Source organism: Oncorhynchus nerka, linkage group LG23 (assembly GCF_034236695.1).
Source record: "Oncorhynchus nerka isolate Pitt River linkage group LG23, Oner_Uvic_2.0, whole genome shotgun sequence".
NCBI lineage: Eukaryota > Metazoa > Chordata > Actinopteri > Salmoniformes > Salmonidae > Oncorhynchus > Oncorhynchus nerka.
Genome location: NC_088418.1, coordinates 44,459,533 through 44,477,312, shown reverse-complemented (window position 1 = coordinate 44,477,312; position 17,780 = coordinate 44,459,533). Strand labels below are relative to the sequence as shown.

Below are 17,780 nucleotides of genomic sequence, written 5' to 3'. Positions count from 1 at the left end.
AAGATGAAATAGAAAAATGACAAAATAAATGCAGACACACCAATATGCAACACACTCTCATGAGTTATCGGTAAAAAAAAATTAAAAAAACAGTAACTGAAAAAAAATTGCCTGAGAAACTTTGCAGATCAAATGTCTGCGGCTGCCATCCCTGACAATATATGCAACAATATCGTGAAGAGGAAAAATAGACAAAACGTTCTGAATTATCCATGTCCTTGCACAGAGAAGAATCATAGTAGTGAAAACATATTATTTGTTAGTGAGGTATGTTGATCAGAATTCACCTGATCAACTCTCAGAAACGTTCTAGACACCCTTTCAAGGGAGGGAGGGAGGAAGGGACGAGGGGGTGGGGTGTATTGGGGGCTGATGGTGCTCTAATTGGCTTGCTGCTGGCTAGTCGTAAGCTTTCTGTTTTTACCCGTTCAAGGTCTAGAATTATAAACCGTAATCTCTGTCCCATGTCAAAACCAAGGAGCAGTTTAAGGGTCAAATGCCTTGGTCAAAGGCCATATTTTTTGGTACGATTTGGGGATTCAAACTGGCAACCCTCAGGTTGCTGTCCCACCCCTCTAACCTACCTGCTGTTCGTTATATGGCACTCTTTTTTTGTTCCATGCTAGCTACATCTTGATACCAGTAGGTTAATTTAGATCTGAATGTGCACTGTTCAAATTAAGTGCTTTGCAATACCCAAAATAGTGGCAACTGAGCTGCCACCAACTTGAAGGAGACTTTATTGAAACACATCATATTGAAATGTTTTGAAACATGACATGGTGTATTGTAACACCACTTAATTAAGAGTAGAGCAACACCTTGCTAGAAACGGACAGTCCTACCGAATAAGGTTGTAAACATCATTTTGGTGTTTTGAGATCCTGCCCAGCGTAAAATTAGACCACTTCATCTGGAGAATTTGAACAGTTAACATTGTTTTATGTATTTAATCATTTGCCATTTTGGCAGGCATTGTCAAGCACAGTGTTCACATCACCATTAGTAACTGGAGATTAAACAGCAAGAATTGAGAATTCTGCACTTGCCTCTTCCATTAACAATCATGATATGCGCGTTCATCATGATCCATTACACCTCATGGCACAACAAGCTAAATATTAATATGAAAATATACTTTTCTTTCATCAAACTTGTATACAACATTGTGTGAAATAATTATGAAGTCAAAAAATGTTGAATTACCCACAATCATAGTCAAGTGGCAAGATAGAAAATGCAAGCTGATTAAAACCACTTCCAATGAGTTCCGTCACTAAATGTTCTCTCTCTTTGGTAATCCTCATGAAAGATACATACATTTTGAGCAACACATTAAATTCTATTTAATCTTACCTTATTTTGGTCAAAATCATTTAAACGACTGCATAATTAAATATATACTGTCTTTATTTTGGGGGTATTTTTTACACTTTATTGAGACAGGTATGAAATGACAGAGGGGATACAGATAGGTATGAGAAACAGTCTTTGGTGGGGAGAGGGGTGTCTTAGTGTGTTACTGCTAGACCATGGACTCTGCATGACTTGCATACAGTTTTTTTGGGGGGGGGGTCAATTTCAATTCACCCCAGAATAATTTCTTACAGTGTGGCTGTGTTCTTAAGTGGATAAAATTCCAACGAAATGTACAATCTTACTGCCCCTCCTGTTTCAAAAACATGCCTAAATAAAGCATTGAAAAAATAAAGATGGAATTCCACAAAAAAAATATTATTTCTAGTCCCTTATCATCAATCAATATATAAGCTATAACCCATGTCCATTTCTAAACCATTGATTGTATGAGAAACACCGTTTTTGTTTATTGGTGCTGCCTTTTACATGCACTGAAAGTCCAACATGTTTTTTTTTGTTGCGCATCACTCTCTTAAAAACACCAATATTAAGGTTGAACAACCACTTTAGGCGTTTCAGAATACTTCATTTTGGGTTCAAAACACATGTGGTGTACTACAACACTTTACATTGGGTTTACATTCAAACACCCTCCAAACACCAGACCTCAGCTTAGGTGCACTACTTTTCAGGGTTTCATGACACAATCATGGTGTTCTCAGACGTTCTAATTTCACAGTGTGACTTGTACGTGTACGATTGAAAAAGGCATTGAAATGTAAACAGTCTCTCCCAGTGCTCAGTGTGCTAGAGCTTCCCTGTACTGTAGACAGGTATACAACAAAGAGCAAGGCTCTCTATGTCGGCTCTCGGTGTTTGCTTAGACCCTATAATGAATTCATTCCTTGGTTGATGGATTAGCACTTAACAATAATTAATTGCTAAAGTGGAGTTTCCAAACATTGTGGAGGTGAGTGCCACTGCCCGGTCAGCTTCTTCTTTCTACCACTGTTCACCACATCCCCTTCCCCCCTTAGGTTATGTTTGGAGGAAGGTTAATGTCCATCAGAGATTAAAATAGGAACTGGATAAGGCAGTTACCACCTCATGAGAGCAGCCAACACAGCCTCGCTTAAATCATTGATATACATTACAAACTCCAGAAGTACGGCAATGCTTTCTATCCAAGCACTGTTCCCACCAACAAAGAATTGCTATAAGTTCAATTCTTCTTCTTCTAAATTGTATTCTTTCTCACTGGCTCTTTAAGATGGATTACTGCGCCCAACAAAGTAAGGTCTCTTCTGGCAGGTCATGGTCACGGGGGCAGCTTAATCCGAAAGTTTATTCATCCACCAGACAAGATCAGGAAGATCCGCAGGAGAAGCTTGTTCCTTACATCATTTATAAGAGGTTTATAAGTGGTTTATGGTCGTATAAAAGGGAGCCTTTCAGCATCATAGTTCACATCTAAGGGACGGACAAGTAGTGGTCTGAGTCAGAGAGGAGCCAAGATGGGAAAGGACTTCCATCTGTACGAGAACATCTCTAAGGTCAGCCCATTTGAGGGGCCACAGTATCACCTGGCCCCAATATGGGCTTTCTACCTACAGACTGCTTTCATGGGCTTTGTGTTCTTTGCTGGAACACCCCTAAACTTTATCATTCTCGTGGTGACAGTGAAGTACAAGAAGCTGAGACAACCGCTGAACTACATCCTGGTCAACGTCTCGTTAGCAGGCTTCATCTTTGTGACGTTTTCTGTGAGTCAAGTGTTTGTTTCTAGCGCGAGAGGATACTACTTCCTGGGTTACACCTTGTGTGCAATGGAAGCTTGCATGGGTTCAATAGCAGGTAAATTCAAACGTCATCATAAGAACAACAACAACAAAGATGTACTTTAACGATTCATTTTTTACTCTTCTGATTTATTTGCATGCAAACTCGTTCTTGTGTTCGATGTCTTTGATATCTCCTAACATGTTGATGGCTTCTTCTCTCTTCCTCAGGGTTGGTGTCAGCTTGGTCCCTGGCTGTCCTTGCCTTTGAGAGATATGTGGTCATCTGCAAACCCTTTGGCACCTTCAAATTTGACAACAACCAGGCTCTGGCGGCTGTTGGCTTCACCTGGGTCATGGGGATCGGATGTGCCACCCCACCGTTCTTCGGCTGGAGCAGGTACTGATCCACAAACACTTTGATCTTGTACTGTGTTATAGTTTGGATTAATAAATACTCTTTGTATTTGGCTACTATTAGGCTATTTGGTTCACATTGCACACACAGGGAATGGGGAAAATGGTAATTATCCTCAAATTTGTTAAAAGTACATGTATATGTTTTGCTGTACGTGTAAGGTTCTGAGCAGCAATTAATGTCACTAATTGGCTTCAACGTTTGCATCGCTCGCTGCTTTTCAAGTTAGACAAGTCACTGATTGATATAGGCAAGGAGGAAACCCTGCAGAGAGACAATGTGGGGCTTTAGTAGAAGTAACTTGGTTTTGTTTTACAGGTATATCCCTGAGGGTCTGGGCTGCTCCTGTGGACCTGACTGGTACACAAACAACGAGGAGTACCACTGTGCCAGCTACACCAAATTCCTTATTGTTACCTGTTTCCTCATGCCCATGTCCATCATCTTCTTCTCCTACTCCCAGCTGCTGGGAGCACTACGGGCTGTGAGTACAATGCTTTCTGGGTAAAAAAAAAAGAAGAACAAAACAAAGTAGAGTAAAGTCATGATTTGGAACCCACATGTGACCAGTGTGCGCGTGTGTGTGTGTAGGTGGCAGCTGCACAGGCTGAGTCAGCTTCCACCCAGAAGGCAGAGAAGGAAGTATCCAGGATGGTGATTGTGATGGTGTGCTCCTTCATTCTGTGTTACGGCCCCTACGCCCTGGCAGGCTTGTACTTTGCCTACACAACAAGCGAGAACAAAGACTACCGCCTGGTGACCATCCCTGCTTTCTTCTCTAAAAGCTCCTGTGTATACAATCCTCTTATTTACGCCTTCATGAACAAACAGGTGAGTCTATAACCCCCGAACTGCATAGATATACACCAACATAGTGGCACACACACACACTCAGTCATTGACAAACACTCCGAAATGAGGCACATCAGAGGTGAGTCAGAACAGGACACACAACCGTATCATGTTCATTGTCTGTCATATAAATCTATCTACTTCTCCCTCAGTTTAACGCCTGCATCATGGAGACTGTGTTCGGAAAGCAGATTGAAGAGACTTCAGTTTCAGCCTCCAAGACTGAGGTCTCCACAGCATAAACTGTGACGCTGGTCTCAGTCCATCAGGAGCCCATCCCCAACAGCCAACACCTGACCACCCCTTACCTCCACTGCTTCATACCAGGAAGGTCCTACTGTCAGAGAACTTTTCCAAACTCCATAGTATTATTATCATAATCAGTGTGTGATTTGTATAGGGTTTGTGGTGGTATTGTTGGCCATTTTATTTCTTATTCATATGGGAACACCCCTTAGCACACCATGAGAGCCAAAAAGGGGTTTATTTTCTCCTGCTCTTTCTTTCTCTCTTCCTCCTATCCACCTCTCTCTCTCTCGCCTCTCCTCTCCCCCACAAATCGCACCCTGTTTAAGACCGTAATGAATCATGTACATTTCATTCTGAATATTGACCGAACCTGTCTGATGATGGCATATATTAGCTTACTAAAGCTGCAGTCTAAAAATAGCAATGCATGAAAAAAAAATGAAGAAAAATATGAGTTTAGCACTTTTATTTTTGTATCTCCGGAATGGGGGGTCTTGGGGTGGATTCAATAAACCATCTAAGGCTCCCCAACACTTGATTGAAAATGTGAGTTCAGGGCAAATAGGGTTTATTGAATCTACTCCTTGATGAAATACTCAAAATGTTGATTTATTGTAACATATCTAAGGTAAATAAAGATTTATATTGTATTACGATGCACTTTTATAACAGTGGTGGACAGTGTTTTATTTCAACCACAATCACCATTTATTGGATGTCTTAACAAAAATCATTAACACAAACACAACCAGACAAACAAACTCTTAAAAAGAAGATGTGCCTTGAGGCTCAAACTTGAACAAATAAGTTTACTCAATTCGGGTTTTTTTTATTGAGAAATGGGCTGTGGAATCAAAAGTACAGCATTCGATCCAAAATATGAATGTCCATACATTCTGTGCATAAATTCAGAAAAGAAACACTTGCTGACTATGTAAATACTTCAACATAATCTTCATTTAATTTTAAGCAAGCGTAATTCAGCAACGATGCTGCAATGCACCAACCTTTCAGTTCAGCACACCCCACAGGAAGGAAGAACAAACGCTCTTATTTCTAACCAATAGAACAGATGCGTTCTCACACTTGTGCTGCTACTCAATTGTCCAAAACGGTTTCCCTTTCTTGTTTCACATTGGTCATCTAACATACTTCTTTCACCTATCATTTGTTTCTAGACCAATGCAGATGGAGGCAAGGAGAGGAAGCCACTGTAGACTGCTGAGAGGCAGTGATTGACAGCGGAGAAGGCTGCAGAAGCAGTGATGAACTGCTAATAATAACGGCCCTAGTCATGTAATAACGGCCCTAGTCATGTAATAACGGCCCTAGTCATGATAGACAAATACAGTACATGTGAAGAAAAGGGGGTCAAAGAAAGTGTTTATGGAGAAACAGAGCAGGGTGAGGGATGATTTCACTGTAGTGGACTCACGTTCCCATGACCCCCTGATTCACTGATATTTAGTGTCAGTTTCATTGGTTGAGCTCCCAAAAGACTACTCAGAGAAGGCACACACTGGGTAAAAGGAAATGTAGGAGGCTAATGTTGGGTAGCATCTCTCATCTACTAACTATACCAAGAAATGATGGGCTATCACTACAATCAGTGTCATTCAAAACATGACTGTAAAAAACACCAAATCATTCCCACATATGAAGAGTTTGGTGGAAGAATTATAAATGATTACAACTCTAAAAGGAGTATTCAGTGCTTGTGAGTATACCATTGTGTTTCAAACCAAGGCAAAAAGAATGACCAATCTAAACTACCTATGTACGTAACAGAACAATAAAATGAAGTGTTGGGATGGGAAGTCAGTATATATAAACACACTTAGGTGCTATCAACCACAAACGAATTGGAGACAATGTACTGTATGAATAGGTTTCATACAAAATAAAAATCAAACCAAGTATAAAAATGTTTTATCTAGCTAGGACTAAATCATCTAAAACTCATCGTGCCGTACCAGCGCCTCGCCAAAGTCAGTTGCTTGACTTCCTACAAACAGGTCGTACTTGTTCAGGATCTCTTCCTTGCTGAGCTTTCCATCCTGAAATCAAAACAAAAAAAGGATATTTAGTCAACACAAGGTTTAAAACAGACACAGACATTGAAATGAGTGAAATAAATAAAAGGGGAGAAAGAGAGAAAGAAAGAAAGAGAAAGAGTGAACGAGAGAGAAAGTGAACGAGAGAGAGAGAGAGTGAAAGAAAGAGAGAGAGTGAAAGAAAGAGAGAGAGTGAAAGAAAGAGATAAAGAGAGAGATGAAAGAGAAAGAGAGAGAGAGAAAGAGCGATTGTCTCACTTTGTTTGAGTCAGACTCGTAGACGAGGTGTTTGGCCTCGGCCTCTGCGTGGTCGTAGTCTGAAGGAAGGATCCAGTCCATAGTCTCCTCCCGATCCATCTTCCCGTCTTTGTTCTTATCCCGGAACTCTGAGAATTGCTCGCGCTCTGTCGCAACCCAGTCTGGCTCCTCCATCTCATCTTCATGGTTGTACATGTCACCTAGGAAACGAAGGAGAGGAGGTAGAAACATCAATACAGTACATCTATTGAATGGGGACCTCAGAATAAAGTGACTACACACTGAGTACACCAAACATTAGGAACTACTTCTTCAATGCTTCCTATAGTTGTGTTAAGTTGGCTGTATGTCCTTTGGATGGTGGACCATTAATGATACACACAGGAAACTTTTAAGCGTGAAAAACCCAGCAGCGTTTCAGTTCTTAAAACAAACCGGTGCGCCTGGCACCTACTACCATACCTTGTTCAAAGGCACATACATCTTTTGTCTTGCCCATTCACCCTCTGAATGGCACATATACACAATCCATGTCTCAACTGTCTCAAGGCTTATAAATCCTTCTTTAACCTGCCTCCTCCCCTTCATCTACACTGCGTTAAGTGGATTTAACAAGTGCCATCAATAAGGCCTTGTCACTTTACCCTGCCTTCATGTACATATCTACTTCAAGTACCTTGTACCTCTGCACATTGATCAGGTACTAGTACTCCCTGTATATAGCTCCATTCTTGTGTATTCAATTGTGTTAGTTACCATTACATTTTTTCTAATAATTTATTAAACTCTGCATCATTGGGAAAAGTTCGTAAGCAAGCATTTCACTGTGAAATCTACACCAGTTGTAGTCTGCACATGTGATAAGTAACATTTGATTTAAGGGACCATAGCTTTCACCTGGATTCGCCTGGTCCGTCCATGTCATGGAAAGAGCAGGTGTTCCTAATGTTTTGTACACTCACAGTATGTCCACTTCAGTCCTTACCTATGTATTCATTCAGGTCAATGAAACCATCACCATTCTTATCAATGTCCTCCATGGTTTCCTGTAGGGTAAACAAGGAGAAAGAGGAGGATGGTCAGGGAGCCGACCGGTGAACGCTGGTCCCGTGTTTCATTTTTTACAAATAACATTTCATCTAACGAACACAGAGAATGAAACACACATACCAGCACCACTATGTCCTTCATATGGTCGTACTCCTCTGGGTGTAGGAAGGCGGTGAACTCCTCTTTGTTGGCGATCTGGTCTCCGTTCTGGTCGGCCATTTTGAAACGCCTCTCGTCCCTCGCCATCATGTGCTGGTAGTTGTAGCCATCATCTGGTTCCGAGTCATCTGTGTGTTCAAAGGGAAGCGGCTATGATCTCTAGTCAATCACACGTGATACACCCTGACCTGAATTGACACGGTAAATCAACCAATCAGTGAAACTAATACTAAAGGCCCTGCAATTATCCAACCAATCATAACCAACACATTTATGTTTTGGACCAATTGCATTTCCCGGGCTCATGCTCATGCATGCTCACGTCATGCCCTTCTTACCCAGATAGGTACCATAAGTTACGTTCCTGTATTCCTCCCAGGAGATCATGCCGTCATTGTTGACATCAAAGTCCTTCCATTGGCGGTCCACGTTCTCATAGATGTACTTCTTCTGAGCCTTCTTAATCCAAGCTTTCAGCTCCACCTCAGTGACAAAACCATCACTGTCCCCATCAATCTTCTCTACAATCACACTGTAACAGAAAGGGGAAGAGCAAGAGAGAGAGAGACTTAAAAAATGAAAAATGTAGTTCAAAAGAGGACAAACTACATTTACTATAATACAAATGTAATAACAGTCAACACCAAGATCTAGAACAGTCTATGTGAAAGTGACAGCCTGTTCTTTGAATCTGATGATGGGAAAGGGGAATTCTACCTCCTCTCCATTTACTGGCAAACAAGTCTATACGTTGATGAACTTTTACTGACAAGAGAACATACTTCCTTGTATGAGTGACAGCATTAGTTTTACATTGCAATAAGTACTTTTACATTTATATTACTCTGCCACGTTAACATACAGGTAACTTGTAGGTAGCAAACTACATGAACAGTCTCTGATTGGCTCCTCAACTAGGGCTATGACAGTCTAGGAATTTGAGGTAACGGTAATTGGCAAGGCCAATGTACACGTCACCGACAGAACCGTTCAAGGGATAAGGGGTCAAAAAAGGAGAGATCACAACTCTATTTGTACACTTGTTTACATGGATATGCTTCTTAATAAAAGCCTTATTGAAAAAACCCATTACACATTGTTATCATCATGGCATTTCATTATTATTCAGGTTATTACTTAAATATTAATCAACAAATTAAGAAACAAATGATTCTGTCTTTTCTGCCACGAAGAGGCAGAATCATTATATCATTTATTCTGGTATTGCAGCTATGTAGCTTGTTTCTGGTCACAGGTTATAATATTTTTCTTCAACTTACAATCTGTAGATGCTATGCAATTAGAAAGAATTTCAGAATTCTAGGGGCGCCACCCGGCGTGCCACCTAGGCGAGCCTGACGAGCCGGCCGAGGCATGAGCACCGGACAAGCCGGGTGGAGCGTAGAAGGTGTGAGGAGGTGTGATGGTGCGGGGGTGCTTTGCTGGTAACACTGTCTGTGATTTATTTAGAATTCAAGGCACAGCATTCTGCAGCGATACGTCATCCCACCTGGCTTGCGCTTAGTGGGGCCATCATTTGTTTTTTTAACAGGACAATGACTCAACATAGAGTGCCTTGCGAAAGTATTCGGCCCCCTTGAACTTTGCGACCTTTTGCCACATTTCAGGCTTCAAACATAAAGATATAAAACTGTATTTTTTTGTGAAGAATCAACAATAAGTGGGACACAATCATGAAGTGGAACGACATTTATTGGATATTTCTAACTTTTTTAACAAATCAAAAACTGAAAAATTGGGCGTGCAAAATTATTCAGCCCCTTTACTTTCAGTGCAGCAAACTCTCTCCAGAAGTTCAGTGAGGATCTCTGAATGATCCAATGTTGACCTAAATGACTAATGATGATAAATACAATCCACCTGTGTGTAATCAAGTCTCCGTATAAATGCACCTGCACTGTGATAGTCTCAGAGGTCCGTTAAAAGCGCAGAGAGCATCATGAAGAACAAGGAACACACCAGGCAGGTCCGAGATACTGTTGTGAAGAAGTTTAAAGCCGGATTTGGATACAAAAAGATTTCCCAAGCTTTAAACATCCCAAGGAGCACTGTGCAAGCGATAATATTGAAATGGAAGGAGTATCAGACCACTGCAAATCTACCAAGACCTGGCCGTCCCTCTAAACTTTCAGCTCATACAAGGAGAAGACTGATCAGAGATGCAGCCAAGAGGCCCATGATCACTCTGGATGAACTGCAGAGATCTACAGCTGAGGTGGGAGACTCTGTCAATAGGACAACAATCAGTCGTATATTGCACAAATCTGGCCTTTATGGAAGAGTGGCAAGAAGAAAGCCATTTCTTAAAGATGTGTCGTTTAAAGTTTGCCACAAGCCACCTGGGAGACACACCAAACATGTGGAAGAAGGTGCTCTGGTCAGATGAAACCAAAATTGAACTTTTTGGCAACAATGCAAAACGTTATGTTTGGCGTAAAAGCAACACAGATCATCACCCTGAACACACCATCCCCACTGTCAAACATGGTGGTGGCAGCATCATGGTTTGGGCCTGCTCTTCTTCAGCAGGGACAGGGAAGATGGTTAAAAATGATGGGAAGATGGATGGAGCCAAATACAGGACCATTCTGGAAGAAAACCTGATGGAGTCTGCAAAAGACCTGAGACTGGGACGGAGATTTGTCTTCCAACAAGACAATGATCCAAAACATAAAGCAAAATCTACAATGGAATGGTTCAAAAATAAACATATCTAGGTGTTAGAATGGCCAAGTCAAAGTCCAGACCTGAATCCAATCGAGAATCTGTGGAAAGAACTGAAAACTGCTGTTCACAAATGCTCTCCATCCAACCTCAGTGAGCTCGAGCTGTTTTGCAAGGAGGAATGGGAAAAAATGTCAGTCTCTCGATGTGCAAAACTGATAGAGACATACCCCAAGCGACTTACAGCTGTAATCGCAGCAAAAGGTGGCGCTACAAAGTATTAACTTAAGGGGGCTGAATCATTTTGCACGCCCAATTTTTCAGTTTTTGATTTGTTAAAAAAGTTTGAAATATCCAATAAATGTTGTTCCACTTCATGATTGTGTCCCACTTGTTGTTGATTCTTCACAAAAAAATACAGTTTTATATCTTTATGTTTGAAGCCTGAAATGTGGCAAAAGGTCGCAAAGTTCAAGGGGGCCGAATACTATCGCAAGGCACTGTACCTCCAGTCTGTGTAAGGGCTATTTGACCAAGGAGGAGAGTGATGGAGTGCTGCATCAGAATGACCTAGACTCCACAATCACCCGACCTCAACCCAATTGAGATGGTTTGGGATGAGTTTGAATGCAGAGTGAAGGAAAAGCAGCCAACAAGTGCTCAGCATATGTGCGAACTCCTTCCAGACTGTTGGAAAAGCATTCCAGGGGAAGCTGGTTGAGAGAATGCCAAGAGTGTGCAAAGTTGTCATCAAGGCAAAGGGTGGCTACCCTGAAGAATCTCAAATATAAAATATATTTTGATATGTTGAACACTTTCTTTTGGTTACTACATGATTCCATGTGTTATTTCATAGTTTTGATGTCTTCACTATTATTCTGCAACGTAGAAAATAGTCAAAATAATGAAAAACCCTTGAATGAGTAGGTGTCCAAACTTTGACTGGTACTGTAAAAACAATGAATATTTTTGTCAGCACAATATTTTTTAAAAAAGAAGAAAAAAAAGAAATGGAAATGCAAATAGAAAGATATGCCTACCTTGACCTTGTCTGTTGGCTTTTCTGCATATACTATTTCGACGCACAAAACCATTCAAACGAACTCTCACTTTCCTCAAAATATTTGCATAACGTCACAAACTCTGTTGCTGCGATCATTCAATGGCAGTGGCATTGACATATTTTCTTCAACGAGAGGACGCCATAATGAGAGAAATAATGTAGCCTAAGCTACTGAAAAGAGGCCTTTTACAAGATTACATCACGACAGGAGCGCTTGATTCTTAATAAAGAAATGGAGTCCGGACTAGGGCTAGTCAAAATAATGAAAAACCCTTGAATGAGTAGGTGTCCAAACTTTGACTGGTGACCGTATTACCGTCACACCGGCAGTCACGAGTCATGAAGGCAGTCAAATTCCACGTGACCATTTAGTCATGGTAAATTGGCTTCTCCAAGCTCTGATGCTGCTGATGGTCATTAGTAGCCTACCAAACTTGCCAGCTGCCTGGTACTCAACACTCGATTGTCCCTCTAATCACTCTGACATCAATGCAAATTTATTTGAAAATCTAATCAAACACTTAATGAGAGCCCATGAGCTCATGTTGCGCAATATTTCAATAGGCTATGCAATTTGGCGAGAAAACAGAGTGAGGGCCTCTACTAAAAATAGGAGGATCAGCTTTCTATAGGCCTACTATATTTATTTCTCAACATTCCTAATATTAAGCACATTGCTTATATTTACAACAGGAGTATAGCCTACCTGGCTGGCATGAAAATAAACCACGGGGAAAAGCGTCCTCTATTCGCTATTTAAGTGCATAGATGACATGTATTTTTTCAAGTGACCCTGTTTCGATACAGATGCATGACAATGGTCCATTCTAAATCAAAACAAAAATAAATTTCACATATATTATTTAGTATATGTAAAGACAAGATTAAATCAAGAATAGTCTGATGGGTGACCATATTAGCCTATCACTTGTGAATAATGCCCAGCAGAAGAAACATTGTTTTTTTTGGCGACTTTTTCGAGTCATAGTCACACACCTCATCTAGCCTAGCCCATAGGCCTATATGTTTTAATACGGTTTGTATCACAACTAAAGTGGCCAAATAACTTCTAAAATCAGGCACATTACAAGGGGTGTAGAGCCTAACTGGCATACATAGGCAGCACGTGAGTTTCAAGTTTGGGGGAGATCATTTTCACCATAAAAATGCACCTTTATAATAAAAGCATTACATGCATAATTGCATTTGCGGTCACTTTTGATAATGTTTTCCGCTAATGTAAAATGTGCGCTTTTAGCCTACTACCATGTGCGCATTGCTGCGCTTATAATGTGAAGAAATAGCCTAATAATTTATCAACATTTTAAACTAAACATTCAGATGTGTTGCGTCGGCAACATTGCGTAAACAAGTTTTTTTCATGCTAGTTTTTGTATTCATTTGGGATATATCGCATCCCACAACTGTCCCAGACTATGTTTGTAAAATGTATTTCTAGCACAGAATAGGTCGAACTTTGGGGATAGTAGATTGACATTGGCTAGTGCTTTTGCTGTTCGTGCTTTTGCTGTTCTGTCTTCACTTGTAGCCTGTAAGAAAGACCGGATCACGTGATGGAGCACGCAGCACTTAGGGAGAAGGGAACGATGGCCACTGGCCGCAAAAGGCATGAATTTTTGGGGGGTGCATTACGGCCACACAAAGGGGATGCTGCTGTGAAATTCTCGGCATTATCAAATATTTGTCAAATTGTGAATGAGTGACTGATATAGTTTATACAGCCTGTGCAAAAAAACTAAGCAAAGCTCATGCGTTTCAAGCTACTTTTTTCAAATCATCATTAAAGTCACATGTCGGGGCTTCCCGAGTGGCACAGTGGTTAAGGCACTGCAGTGCTAGCTGTGCCACTAGATATTCTGGGTTCGAGTCCAGGCTCTGTCGCAGCCGGCCGCGACTGGGAGACCCATGGGGCTAAGCACAATTGGCTCAGCGTCATCCGAGTTAAGGGAGGGTTTGGCTGGCAAGGATCTTCTTGTCCCATCGTGCACCAATGACTCCTGTGGCGGGCTGACACAGTCGCCAGGTGACACATTAGTGCAGCTGGCTTCCGGGTTAAGTGTCAAGAAGCAGTGCGGCTTGGTTTGGTTGTTTTTCGGAGGACGCACTGCTCTCGACCTTCCGACTCTACGTACGGGAGTTGCAGCTATGAGACAAGACTAACTACCAATTAGGGTATCCAGTTGGATACCTCAAAACATACAGCCCAACGATTGTAGAACAACTAAAGATACATAAATAACTCTAAATTAAGCATATAGGAATACCTATTTCTTTATTAAACACTCAACACAGAATAACCGCACACTCCCTCAAAATCGTTTGGAGAAAATATCATTTGTATTTTATTCAGCTTTCTTCCAAATGTATTCTTCATACTATAAAATAACACCACGGAATTCTAAGCAAATCTTTTCTGCATAATAACTAGTGCAGCCCTCAGCCATTTCAGCCAGATCAGGGCCTAACATCAGCACAACTCAGAGTATGCTATTCTGTTCTTCTGAAATAGACTACATTTTCTTCATATGATGCTTCTTTAGACCTGTCTAAAATAAATCATGGATTTATTAGACTTTTTCAAATGTAGATGTTCCAAAGGTCTGCATCAGTGACTTGTAGGCTATGAGTGGAAGCCAGGAGATGCTAAATGTGTTTATGTTCATTAACGGTCAATTACTGTGAGACCAACAGTTATTTGCAGCCCTAGTCCAGATAGGCTACTTTAGGAAACTTTCTGAATGGACATTCTCTCTGTAGAGAGAATCAGCGAACTCACACACACACACACACGCCCATAAAAGCATACAACAATCAAAACCACCAGCATACTCTACTTCAGACACAAGAGCAAATATTTATCCTTTCACTAAAACATAATAAAAAACCTAGGCCTAGCTTAGGCTTTCCTGAGAGGAGGTTGGAAGACATTGACAATGAAAGATAGTATTCTATGCTATAGAATGAAGATCAAATTGACCATCATTAAAATAGAAACAAATACACGAAACATGTCCCTAGCCTATTTATCAGCGACTTTGATTATGGAGGGGGAGAGTGTTGGAAAGATTTTTCAAATACTGTGAGTAACTATTACAATGGACTTCGTTGACTTACTATGTGAAGAAAATATGACTTAGAAGCCCAGCTGGGCACTTTCCTACTTTTGACATTTGCGAAAAGCAGGCCAGGTACTTCTGTGCGTGTTCAGGCGCGCGCTCCGTCAACATTAACAGGTCAGAGAAACCAGACACATGCTCACATGGAGCGAGTAAATTATGATATGAAATAAACCAAAACTTGTTTATCACAAGTGTAGCGGGTTTTGAACTGTGAAAACAAGAATGAGAACGGTAAATGACTGTAATTAATACATGCATTAACAGAAATGAATGTAACCAGATGACAGGAATTAATGGGAAATTGCCTATTTTACAAATGGTATCCTACCACATAGGCATTCCTAAAAGTGCATTGCGGGCCTAGGCTACTATTCTACTTTGCGGGGATAGGAGGACAGCAATTTTTTGGGTCTAGCTTAGGGCAGCATATCAGCCAGAACCGGGCTTGATCAGCATTGATTTGTTTATAATTAAAAAAAAAAATCATGTATCAAATTATACCATGCCAGGTTGGAGGCTTGGTGAATTGTCCATTTGACACAACATTAGCGCATTATATGCCTCAGAGCCAGAACAACCTTGCCGACTGCTGTTGAATAATTAATGAAGTCAGAAACATCTAAACTTTTTTTTTTAAGGAAGACCAGATTTATTTACTAGCAAGCAATGAAAACATGTACTGTATAAAAAAAAGTCCACACATCAAACAATGTTTTAACTGAAATGTCATAGCCTATAACACTCTACATCCCACTCTACAAGCAATTAGCTGCTCAAGCAAATGAAAGCTGTAAAGAGGAGATGTAGAAAGTTCAATAGACAAACTAAGTTAACAAAACATTTGCTTACAATCATTAGTAAACACTTCCGCTATTAGGTAAAGTCTATCTACATGAAAATAATATTAATACAAAATAATAATTCTAAAATGAATGTAGGCCTATTTAAACGGTTTTGGCGGTTTTATTTTCATGACGCTCTTCATCCATAATCGTCAGTTACACGGTTATTCAATTACCGTCACAGCCCTACCCTCAACTTGATACTATTGATACACAGCCGAGCCGAGGGATGGTGGCCACATTGGACTGCTGAGACGCAGCTAGGCAGAGACTTGAGTCTACTCACCCTAGCCTGCGCTTGCTCTCCTCTGGGCTGAGCTCGTCAAAAGATTTGGCCTCCTTTTGTCCCAGGAAGGCATCGTGGTCGTAGTCGAAGCCCTGAGCATCGTCGTGCTCGCGGCTGCTGAGAGGTGCATCGTGGTGAACGCGTTCCTTTTTCTCGGTGGGTTTACTGGTGGCATAGACCACGCAGAGGGCAAAGCACATGAGCAACGGCCTGATCTCCATCCTATGAGAGAGAGAGAGAGAGAGAGAGAGAGAGAGATAGCAAGATTAAAGACAGATTAACATCACATCTGCTGCTCATTAAGGCTGTTCAAAGTCTTTCAGAATTTAAACATCTCTTTGAAATTATGGTGTTACAGTACTTGTTTCACATATTCAACTGTTGGTTGTTTATTAAACGGTTGCTGCTGGCAGCATGTCAGCATAGACTTGTGATAGGACATTTAAAAATGGAAGAAAAGAGATAGTCCTGTAGACAGGATAGGACAGATGAGTCAGGCAGGAAAGCCTAAATACATGGCTGAAGTCCCTGCATGATGTCATGATGTGGTATTTGTAACATTGAGGTTGTTATATTGTTAACAGTATTTGAATGCAGATCAGGGGAACCACAATATCAACATTGCTCACTATAACGGTAAAGTGGAAAGAATGTAGCGTTTGGCTGTCTGAACACAAATATAGGCAGTTTGTTAACATACACAATGTATCAACGTATACACCATTCACACACGGAATACACTTTATGTAATATGTCACATTTCGCTACATTACCAAATGTGGAACAATACAACAGAAATCAGTTGTTGACTGCAATGTAAGATATTTTGTCTTCAGTCACTTCATCCTAATAAGAACGCCTGCTAGCCGCTAGCTCTCTTGTCAGACTATTGGAATGTGCCTGAATTACATATCCTACCGTTAATGGTTAGCTGATCATACAAAGTAACACTATCAATAGTAGCGTGTAAGAGAAGTAATATCATTGTATTACCTACCTACCTGCCTGATGATTCCAGACACAATATCTACACTATATCTGTTTCACAAGTCAACAGTTTAATAAACACACCCTAGCATCGGCCTCCTTCCTTCTTAAAGGAGATCCAATGAGATTACAAATTTGAGCCTTTACGAGCTTTGATTGGTCCACTTCAGCAAAAAGGCACATTTGGACGATGACCTAACGTTCCATAATAAAACATTTATACATCGTATTCAAGTTTGATTGGCTTACACGAAAAGCGTTGTAGTGTTTGAACCAATCGTGTTTTAGAGAATGTTTTTACATTGGGTAAAATCTCAGCTGTGGACCCTTTGTCCGAAATCTCATCCTGGGCACCTGATTGGCTACTAATTGCCACGTCCCCAAATTTGAGTAAATCTTTCTAGAACTGTCATCATCCGCTGAAGTTTACATGGATATGTTTTGCAGTTGCTGTTGAACATGGGATAAAATATAAATATATGTGAAGTGAACATGTTCTTCTGCATTTCAGTCCGTCTATCAGTCATCAGTCTTGAGTGGTCCTGCCAACTTTAACTAGCTAGCTTCAGTGTCGTGAACAAGACCTAAATATATGCAGCT

General features: G+C 40.8%; 2 protein-coding genes across 6 annotated transcripts; one reads left to right on the top strand and one right to left on the bottom strand.

Moving 5' to 3' along the window:
* The first annotated feature begins 2,449 nt into the window (after positions 1 to 2,449).
* On the top strand, positions 2,450 to 6,144 carry LOC115106892 (putative violet-sensitive opsin). The gene is made up of 5 exons (XM_029630081.2): positions 2,450 to 3,213; positions 3,369 to 3,537; positions 3,874 to 4,039; positions 4,147 to 4,386; positions 4,560 to 6,144. Exons 1-5 carry the CDS (start codon positions 2,874 to 2,876, stop codon positions 4,647 to 4,649), a joined length of 1,005 nt encoding a protein of 334 aa, XP_029485941.1. The 5' UTR covers positions 2,450 to 2,873; the 3' UTR covers positions 4,650 to 6,144.
* LOC115106893 (calumenin-A) lies at positions 5,461 to 17,287 on the bottom strand. Of its 5 annotated transcripts, none has more exons than XM_065008144.1 (7): positions 17,265 to 17,287; positions 16,194 to 16,415; positions 8,516 to 8,709; positions 8,139 to 8,305; positions 7,954 to 8,014; positions 6,969 to 7,168; positions 5,461 to 6,713 (listed from the first exon to the last, which is right to left on the bottom strand). In XM_065008144.1, the coding sequence occupies exons 1-7, from the start codon at positions 17,270 to 17,272 to the stop codon at positions 6,609 to 6,611; spliced, it is 957 nt and encodes a 318-aa protein (XP_064864216.1). In that variant the 5' UTR covers positions 17,273 to 17,287; the 3' UTR covers positions 5,461 to 6,608. The 5 variants fall into 5 exon arrangements, with proteins under 5 accessions (XP_064864216.1, XP_029485946.2, XP_029485942.1 ...); XM_029630086.2 differs by having other exon boundaries at positions 8,528 to 8,709; positions 17,265 to 17,286; XM_029630082.2 differs by having other exon boundaries at positions 17,195 to 17,283.
* Between the last annotated feature and the right edge of the window lie 493 nt (positions 17,288 to 17,780).

Bases quoted from the DNA above. Each gene is read 5' to 3' on its own strand.
- LOC115106892 (XM_029630081.2), top strand. From the start codon at position 2,874: ATGGGAAAGGACTTCCATCTGTACGAGAACATCTCTAAGGTCAGCCCA. The intron at 3,214-3,368 runs GTAAATTCAAAC...TCTCTTCCTCAG, and splicing joins TTGCATGGGTTCAATAGCAG to GGTTGGTGTCAGCTTGGTCC. The intron at 3,538-3,873 runs GTACTGATCCAC...TTTGTTTTACAG, and splicing joins CCGTTCTTCGGCTGGAGCAG to GTATATCCCTGAGGGTCTGG.
- LOC115106893 (XM_065008144.1), bottom strand. The intron at 8,710-16,193 runs GTGAGTAGACTC...TTTCTGTTACAG, and splicing joins GAGAGCAAGCGCAGGCTAGG to TGTGATTGTAGAGAAGATTG. The intron at 7,169-7,953 runs GTAAGGACTGAA...TTCGTTTCCTAG, and splicing joins TGACCTGAATGAATACATAG to GTGACATGTACAACCATGAA.